This window comes from Haliaeetus leucocephalus, unplaced genomic scaffold (genome assembly GCF_000737465.1).
Source record: "Haliaeetus leucocephalus isolate CR32 unplaced genomic scaffold, Haliaeetus_leucocephalus-4.0 Scaffold157, whole genome shotgun sequence".
NCBI lineage: Eukaryota > Metazoa > Chordata > Aves > Accipitriformes > Accipitridae > Haliaeetus > Haliaeetus leucocephalus.
Window position 1 is genome coordinate 1,096,941 of NW_010972593.1, and position 10,087 is coordinate 1,107,027.

At 40.1% G+C, this 10,087-nt stretch overlaps 1 protein-coding gene across 3 annotated transcripts in view; it reads right to left on the reverse strand.

Annotated features, from left to right (window-relative positions):
- Positions 1 to 10,087, reverse strand: part of KDM4B (lysine (K)-specific demethylase 4B) — an 80,019-nt gene that overhangs the window by 39,847 nt on the left and 30,085 nt on the right. For all 3 annotated transcript variants that reach the window (XM_010562235.1, XM_010562234.1, XM_010562232.1), the window contains exon 7: positions 9,211 to 9,348. In XM_010562235.1, the coding sequence (XP_010560537.1) occupies positions 9,211 to 9,348 (138 nt within the window). The remainder of the gene's footprint in view (positions 1 to 9,210; positions 9,349 to 10,087) is intronic.

A 10,087-nucleotide genomic window follows, 5' to 3' on the forward strand; every position in this document is an offset into this window, starting at 1 on the left:
GCACTACAAGGCAGGGGAATTCAATGAAGTACCAGTTCCTTTCTGTTCTGACAGACTCATTCTAGGACAAGCAATAAACAAAGTGAGACTTTTATCCAGTGGTTATGATGTAGTCTATAGTGAACATCATTCTGAGGTTATCTCAAGGTATTATTTCTTCTGCATCGTAAGACTTGCAGTTGGTGAAAGAAGTCTACCACCAACCACTTTCGTTTGGAGAAAACATGACATTTCAGCAGGTCAGCACCCTGTGTTCATGCATTAAGCAAGCAGTGAGCATGAACTGACATGGCTTGGTGAAGATCTACAGCTCTGAAGTGACAGACACACTAGAGAATTCTTGCTAAGTGACTAAAGTTATCTTTTTATCCTCCTGTTTGATCATCTGCTTTTTAGTCATTTCTTTTTAAAAGAAAGCCAAACGCTGTGCTGTATTACACACCTGTAAACCAACAGATGAAGTAGGAAAATCCACCATTTTGTATCCCATGTACAACAACCAAGATCTATAGGCACTTTGTAGAAACATGAATAATTATGTTTGGTGGAATATAAAGTGTCGGTATCTAAAGTGACAACCCAAGATTTGCTTCTAGCACACTATGAAATTCTTTCCCCTGGTAATAACAAGTGTTCTTTAGTAACATTTTTCAAAAGGATATGAAGCTGAAAATATATTTTTTGCAACTCCAAATGCTACAACTTAGAATCAAGGGAGGGTTGATATATAAATAAAGGAGACAAGACATTGTATATCAATCCTAAAGGAAACAGCAATCAAGACCCCTCTGAAAACCACACACCAAATGAAATGTTTCTGTCTTTCCTATAATAATCTAGACTCACCTGCACATATTTTCAAAGCAGTTAAGAGTCAGGTGAGTACAGAGCAGAAGCAAGATCTGAATCCTGATGCCCGAGACTAGGAAGCGCCCAGCTATAAGCCACCCCACAAAACCCCTGAAACTGCTGCCTGCCACTAGCGAACCAAGCTGGAAGAAAATCAGAAGCACAGTTATCACAAAAAACAAATAATAAAGCAAAATGGAGTTAAAAATTGAAAGAGACTGTTCATAAGCAATCTACTCTTACTCCACTATAATAGAAAGTGGGCTTTGTTTTTAAAGTGTTCCTCATGCACAAAGTGAAGAGGCATAAGAGTAAAAACTGTTGCCTACACTGAAGGAATTTCTGTGGACAACATCAAAAAGGGAAGGTACCTGATGAGAAAGTGTGATGTCAATTCACAGCTACTTTACACTTTTACAGTGCCTTTCAGAATTCTAACATCACCATTTCTGCAGTTCTTGAACAGAATACACTATTTAGTTTTTTATTCTTAGGTGGGATGTTAACACCACTCTTCCTTCTTCCTATCTGTGCCCCCATGCATCACCCCTGAAGCAATTCCAATGGAGCAAAACCAGCTGCACAAGAAAGCACAATGCTACGGCAGCTTTCAAAAAGTATTTTTGACGGCCTTGCCATACTAGCATCCCCAAAGCAAGATGACCCTTAAGCCTCCGCTCTGACACATGAATGATTGGGGCTGGTACACTTTATCAGAGACTCCTGTGTGACAGAGAAGCTGAATGAATAAGCTGCAGGGAGCACATTCTTCACATCACTATTTACTGTGGCCACAAAGCACACCACAACCTCCACACTATAAATCACAGGGTTAGCAAGGCAGAGAGAGAATGGGAGACTATGTCAACCCAGCAACATCAGGACTCCACAGGTTCAGGGCAGTTTTCCATCCTAGAGATCCGGCAGTTTCCATCGCAGGCTCTTGGAGAGTCACCCTGCGCTGGCAAAGACATTACTAAGCAGCATTCAAAAAGTCAAGAACAACATGCTTTACACCTTGCAGTAATTAAGCTCAAGTAAGTCAGGCTGAGTAGCATAAATAGGCCTAGTCTGTTTAAAAAAAAAAAAACAAAAAAAAAAACTCTTTAAAAAACCCCAGCTCCTTCCCAGTTCAGTGCTCTAAGGGTTACACCAAACACTGAGCTGAGAGGGAGGCAAGCTGCCTGAAGTCATCACTGCCCCTAGTTGCCTGCCCTGAGGCAGAAATGTCCCATTTGCTGTGAATCAAGTCCTGAGCAGTTTATAATTACATTCTGGATGTAAAATTAGTCTCTCAGATGCCCCTTCTCAAGGGCAGGGCATCCAGAAGGGACAAGCCAGATACCAGCTTAGCACCCATCCATCCACACAGACATCAGTCATTGGGTCCAGTGGCAGCCAGGCATCCCAAGGACTGAAATCCTGGAAACCTGCAGGGTGTATTTTTTCTGCTGATAGAAGTGTAAGTGTTCTTCCTTCATTAACAAAAATGATGACAGGCAACCTCCCAGTCAGTACTTCAGAAGAGGATCTTGGAAGAGACCTGATAAAATGAAGCTCCAAGACAGTTTCAGAAAATAACTGTTTCCTTTCCACCTTAGCATGAAAAACACTGTAAAAATTCCTCTTTATTGCACAGAATCAGTGCTTTGTCAAGAGTAAGGTATCAGGGATATTTAAAAAAACTAAAAGAAAGTAAGTACAAAAAAGTGGAAGATTTTGTACAAGAGCAATTTTGAATCTGTCTGAGAAAAACTATGGAAATGCTATTCCATAACAGTGGGGTTTTTTAAATGTATTCTAAGCTTAAAAGGTCTAATTAGAGTCAGTTAAGACAGACATACAAAGTAACGCAAAAATACAATTCTAATTTCTCTTATTTCGGAGACAAGTTTTACAATATTACCAAACAGTTTCTGCAAAAACCTCATGAATTTTATTTTCTTGGAAAATAAGGACATCTTTTAAGAGAAAGAGAAAACCTACTAACATCTGAATGGTAAGAAGTAAGCTTCAATTTTACAAGGAAAATCATATGCTACACAACTTTAAAACACAAATGCTCCAAATGTAAAGTTGAGATCTGTTATTCCAATAGTATAAAAAAAAACCAACAAAAACCAAACACACAGATGAGGAGAGGGTTCAGAAGCAGTAAGCTATGTAAAAGGCACCTCTCAAAGATGCCTTTATGTATCAGTAAAATCCAAACAGAAGAGTCTTACTTGTCTTCCCCTTCTCCCGAGGGAAATGACTAAGCAGCAGAGCAGGACTGAACTGTAGTGGAGCAGAGCTCTGTATGGGAATACTGCACAGGAAGAGATGAAGGCTGCTTACTTCAGAATGTAAAATGTAGGATTTGGGAAGGAGGGGCAACTTGACCCCATTTTATATTGAGATAGATAATTCCAGCACTATCTCTGGAGTAAACAAGAGATAAAATGAAGGTATGAAAATGTCAACTGATAGTGACACAGACATTATCATCCAGGAGTGCCTGCGATTAATATAAAGGAAAGTGCAAGAAATTGTTCCCCTCCCATCCACTTATTTCCAGTCCAGTTTGCAGAAGAAACAGAAAAGCCAACCTGTGAAGTACACTTGAATTTCTTATAAAATTGTACACTCTGAAAGTGTCTTTTTGAATACCAGGTGTTGTGGTTTAACTGCAGCCACTCACTCACTCACTTCCCCCCCACACCCACACCCAGTGGGATGGGGGAGAAAATCAGAAAAAAAGTAAAACTCGTGGGTTCAGATAAGAACAGTTTAGTAGAACAGAAAGGAAGAAACTAATAATGATTATAATAACAATAATAAAATGACAATAATAATAATAAAAGGATTGGAATATACAAAACAAGTGATGCACAATGCTATTGCTCACCACTCGCCACTGGATACCCAGTTAGTTCCCAAGCAGCGATCCCTCCCAGGCCAACTCCCCCCAGTTTATATACTGGGCATGACATCGCATGGTATGGAATACCCCGCTGGCCAGTTTGGGTCAGCTGTCCTGGCTGTGTCCCCTCCCAACTTCTTGTGCTCCTCCAGCCTTCTTGCTGGCTGGGCATGAGAAGCTGAAAAATCCTTGACTTAGTATAAACATTCCTTAGCAACAACTGAAAACATCAGCATGTTATCAACATTCTTCTCATACTGAACCCAAGACATAACACTATACCAGCTACCAGAAAGAAAATTAACTCTATCCTAGCTGAAACCAGGACACCAGGAGACTTCAGGAAGGTCACTTTACTAAAACACTTGGGTTTAAAAGGGTTGTTCAGTCAAATACACAGCTATTAAGACCCTCTGTCTGTCAATGGTTGCATCCAAGAGTTTTCAGAAACAAAGAGAACCAGAACAGTAATGTGGGAAGGAACTGCAGGCTCATGCAGCAAAACAAGCAAACAAAAAAACCCCTCCAGACTGTAAGGAATGAAAATTATCATTCACTGCCTTTCATTCACCAGGCCTTCTTCAACAACCAAACAGAAAGAAAAAAAAAAAAGAATAAAAAACCAGAAACATGACAAAGAGTTAATGGAAGACAAATGACCAAAAAACTCCAACTACAAAGTACAAAAGGAAAATATTTCACCCTAATTTTCTAGGCTCTGCCTATGCAGGTAAACCTTAACTATAGCATATACAAATAAAAACATGCCTACTCAACTGTAGTATTTGATCATTAATGTTAAGGTCTAAAGCAGAGAAGCAGAGTATTCAGATTTCAGCTGACTCCTGAAATATTGTGCCAGTATCTCCAACACTACCAAAACCCCCTTTGACTCATTTCTTCTGGATCTCTTTTTACTTTGCACACTGTGACAGACTGATACTCATGTTAGTCAAATAGGACTGTATCTTAAAAAGAGCATTCCCTGCCAGAGCTTGATCTGCAAAGAATGCTGAAATGAATTCCCATCACGTATTTGGAAAGACCTAGTGACAGCACACCAGGATTATCTATGGGAGCCCCAAGATTAACTGAAGGTCTCTCTCCCATCCCTAGACAAGTAACTGACAGATGTGCTGTTCAACCACAGCTTTTCACACAGATTAGGTGGAATAGGCAAGCTGTGGTTGGCCTCAAAGTCACCTTGACTGGAAAGAAGTCAGCTGCAACACAAGGTTCCTCGAGGACAGATGGAGACATTTACATTGACAATAAATGGGATAACACTTAAAGAGCTGTTAATTCTTACACTTCTGGGCACAATGTCCAGCTGTAGGCAAGACATCTATTTCCCAGTGGTACACCACCATATAATTAAAGACATCAAGTAAAGGAGAATGTTATACCCTTCCTCTGAATCTAAGGAGATTGGCATTTGCTAAGAACAGAGAGCAGTCAGTCCTGAGGATTTAGACACATCATGAGAGATGACATGAATTTTGTCTGTCACGTACCAGCACTCTGCATTGAGGCTAGAGAAGCAATTATTAGAAGGATCAGCAAATCAGACTTAAGAGGCAAGCACTGGCTATAACTGAAAAGCTGAAACAAGACCAGGGAAAAACTAAAGAGAGAAAGTAGAGAATTCTGCTGAGCATTTGTGGTAACCCATGTGCCAAAAGCCATCAGCTCCCAAATTGCCCACCTGAGCCTGGGACATGCTAAACAGATACCGGAGACATCTGATACAGATGAAGATGCAAATTTATCTCTCTGTATCGGTCCTATGTTTAGTTAATAAAGACATTTTGGTCAATACGTTCTTACGCTAAGAGGCTACTTGTCTTTAGATGGAAGTTGTAACCATTGCTGACATGAAACCCAGCATCACACCCTAGTTACCATTACACATATACCCTTCCACTTCTGCACATCAACTTCTCCTAAGCGGTTCTGAAAGAGACTCCAAAACCTCTCTCTAGGTTCTCAAAAAGCTTTGAACCAAACAGGACAGCTAGTTTATTCACTTGGGTATTCGCCAAACCAGTTTCCACTTGAATTTAAGCATCTGTTCATCTTGGTTACAAGCTCACACAGAAAGAAGCATATTTACCCACTATTAGTTTCCTACACAACTCTGCAGCCATTGGGGTTTTTGTGCTAATGCTGATGCTCGTTCTACAATTGGAGCAGAACCAGTGTCTACGAAGCTGATCTTTAAACTTCAGTCTGGTTATTATGTATTTTTTTACAGCCTAAGCAGGTTCTGCTGTGGTTACCACAACATTTCATCCATCTGGCAGGCAATTAGCATGGCTCTGTCTATGTCTCTCTGAGGTGAGCCATTACCTTGCTATGTGAGCTCTCTCTAACACTGTGCCATTGACATATATCACTCTCAGTAGAGCAGAATCCAGATTTCAGCCCCAGGATAATGTCCAGGAGAACAACTGGCTAATTTTGAACCTTACCTTGTTACCCATCTCATGAGTACTGGTAGGACAAGATAGCCATATTGCTAACCCGAGGAAAGGAGAACAATCACCTTCCAGCCAAATGTTTCAGTGCAGTAAGAGTATGTACCTGCAGAGTGCTGCCCAGTCAAGAGTTTCCAAGAACTTTATAAACGAGTATATGACAAGAAAAAAGAAAAAACAACAAACCTCCTCAGATGTGGGCAAGGATAATCTAATTGTGCCTGACAGCACAGAAATCAATACAGTCGTTTTTTAAATTTAGTAAACGTGCAGTAGTTAACCAAAAATCACACACTCCAGGATGTCCCTCTTCACAAATTCTCTCTCCACAAACGTGCAGGTAGCTCGAGTGTACGCAGTCAGCTGATATTTCATTAAGTCCCTGTTTAACTTAAAATGAGATTTAAACAAACCTTTTGCCCTTACAGTGTAACAGCATTCATACCTCATCTAGAACCTGATAGTAAGGTATCAAAGGGTTAATTAACATGTATGCAGTGTGTGGTTTAAGCAATATTAAATGGAAATCTCTGAACAGACAAGTGTCACTGAGTGCAATGGAAATAAATTGGGCGTCTCCTTCCACACTTCAACTTTCTCTCCCTAGATTTGCTCAGAGCTCTCTATGCTGCTTGTTCAGTAATTTCACGCTACGCTGCTTAACAATGTAAGCATGGAGGCTCAATCTAAAACTGCACTTCCCAAATGTCACTTGTTTGTGAACACATGGCTGAACCCAAAATTGCTTTTAATATTAGAGTGGTGCCTGCTGGCACTGCTGTAGTTAAGGGTCTGTCAGAATTTCCATGATAAACCCCATTTTCTGGGGTGTAATACCATGACCATTTGCTACAGATAAACCTCATATACAAGGTCACAGCAGACAAACACGATTTTTAAAATTTTCAAACCAAGTTTGCTTGGCTATTTTTGAGTTTAAGACACTTAATGCTGATTTGAGGCCTCTTACGGTTCTAGGTTTTTCTTACCATCCCTTTAACTCCAGAACAAATTCAAATGTACGAGTCCCACTCCAGCCTCCTCCTGGCCCTGGAGCCTCAATTACAGCCACAGGGTCTGGTCTACAGCCTTGATGGGATATGAAGAGATTACGAACACCAACGTAGGGTTCACTACTTTAACACTAGTGTGGGACAGAGAGGACAAATACATAAATTTTCACCACAGGGAATTTTCTGTTGTGAGAATCATTTCAGTTGCCATTACTAGCAATTTAGAGGTATTACCCCACTGGCACAGTGAGTTCATGTATTTTATATTTCATGGCATATTTCATTTTTATATTTCATGGCACAGCCCCCAGTGTGTCTAACAGAAGATGTTTTAACACCACTGTAGTTTCAGAAATGAAGTAATAAAATCTGTCTATTTTAGAACAGGAGAAAGCTCAAATGCCAAATTTGTTGGCTAATAGTAGAGTCCTTGAAACCATGGGCTGAATATTACTGAAAAAAGTAAACAAGACAGACACTTCACCTTTTGGGAACCTGGCTGGCTGAGCTTGCTTTCCACGGGACGAGCTTCTCAGACATCAATTATTGTGCCATTGGATAGTCAAAGACTGCCTGCCTGCAGTTGCTGAGGGAGGATATAGAATACCAAACAGGGGAAAAAGCAGGAAAAAAGGTTCTGTGGGGTGACAACCAACTTCTTTTCTACTTGGGTTAATGATGTTCACTAATTAAAAAGGAAAAATAGGAAGAAACAGCATGGGGGTTTTTTTGCAATTCTACAGGATCCCTTGAAGCCTGCAGTGTCAGAAACAGTACTAACCTCCAGAAGCAAAAAAGAGTGACTCACATTAGTCACAAAGCAGCCACTCAGGCTGATTAACACACAACATTGATCACTACCAAATATAATTCTGTGCAGAAAGTTTCAGCTTGGCTCAAAAATAGCCAAAGGCATTACAGCAAAAAGGTGGATGGTTAAAAAGGGTGCTGTCAGGGACCCCAGGATCCCAAAGCTGAGAAGAGAATGACACTATTCAGTAATCATCTACCTTTTGCTACTCTCGGAACATAAACTTTTGTAAAGGAAAAATGGACATCACTACATTGTTCCAAAGATTGAGACAAAGATGTACTTGCAGTCCATTTTGAACGGAGGTGGTTTTGCCCAGAAGAAAGCATTAGGATGCATTACAAAAGTTACAGAGCCAAGCTGAGTTGATAAAAGAAAATTAAGTGAAGGAGATATTATAAATACTATTCTAGAGTGAAAACTAAGTCTACCTTTCTGGAAAGGGACATCTGAGGCAATTTTTAAATGCTACCCTCTCTATAATCATTTATCCTTTCCCCAAAGACTGCGTGGAATTGATCCCCAGTTTAAAAATTCACAGATCCTACTGAATCAGTTACATTTCACACTTAAAAATAAGAGAATGCTGTACGTGTGCTGTCGTGAAAACCATCACTGACTTCAGAACTGTCAAAAGTAACAAAACATACAAGAAATTTGCCCTAACAAGAAATAGCCACACAAAGCCATCTCAGCATGACTCTCCTCTTCAAACTTAACTGAGTGCATAGATTAGAGAAATTCAGATATTTTCAAATGGTTATTACCATAGTCTTATTAAAGCTTAAAAGTATTTCCAGCTTACTCCTTCCCCTTCAGTGTGTACCTAATGAATTGTATTCAGTTATATCAGTCACCTTATTCACTGTGAAATGCAGTCTGGATGCATCAGAAAACTAATCCTAACCTAACTAGTTTCAAAACATCCTCTTCACAAGGCATAAGCAACATCTAGCATTTGAGAAAGTCATTACTAAGCCCTCAAAATGACATAAATTATCAACAGGCATAAAACAGCAACAGGGCACCATAAAAGAGCACATCGTCAAAACAACGGCACTTTCCATTTTGTTCTTGAGGTTAAGTCTCCTGCTCTCATTCCTTTGTACTTCACAAGCTAGTGGTTTTACGTAACCCTTCATCCAAACAGACACCTACTTGGGTTGCCATTTTTCCATAGTCAATCCACCGCAAAGTGGCGAAGTTGGTAGATTCAGCACAGTTGAAGCCATGATTGAAGCCAGCATGGTAACCATAAGGAAATGTAATCATAAACTCTCCAGCTTCTTGGGTGATCTGAAAAACAGAGAAAAAAAGACAAAGAGATACCCCACAGATCAGTTAACATAGCAGCTTGAGAACAGAGACCTATTAAAAAAAAAAAAAAAATCACTGGTTAAATCTCTCTCTTTCAACTGGAGGGTAGGCAGAATAGTCACTGCCAACTCTTGGTTAAACCTAGAACAATTTCTAGTTAACTGCAGAAATACTGAAGTATTCCTTTAAGGAAAAAAGACAATACAATGGATGGAAGGGGTCACAACATCTGAACTATTTAGACTCACAGGCTCCAGTTACAAAAAGGGTCTCAGGCTGCAGCATTCCAAAAGAGCAATAAATCTATAGATTGTGACCACTTTAGCTCATGCTAAGTCCAAATTTACACTCCCACCACCATGCTAGTGGAGCCAAGAAAACTGGATTTCTGTCCTAACATGCACTCCCCATTGCTCGGTCCTACTGAAGTACATGCTACCTTTCACTTCATTTATTTCCCTACCCACATTTATCAGTCTTACTCCCATTTGTTCACACAAAAGTGAAACATCCGAAAAATTACAGCCCACCATTTGTCTACTTACGTAAAATTAAAACAATAAGCATTACAGACATTACTAACGTGAGGGTTAAAAACTCTACAGATTACAGCTGTAATCAGAGGCCAATCAATTTGCGACGCTTCTAGAAAATCCTCTTTTTACATCTTCTGCAGAGAAGACATTTTGGGGGGGGGGGGGGGGGGGTGGGTGGGGGT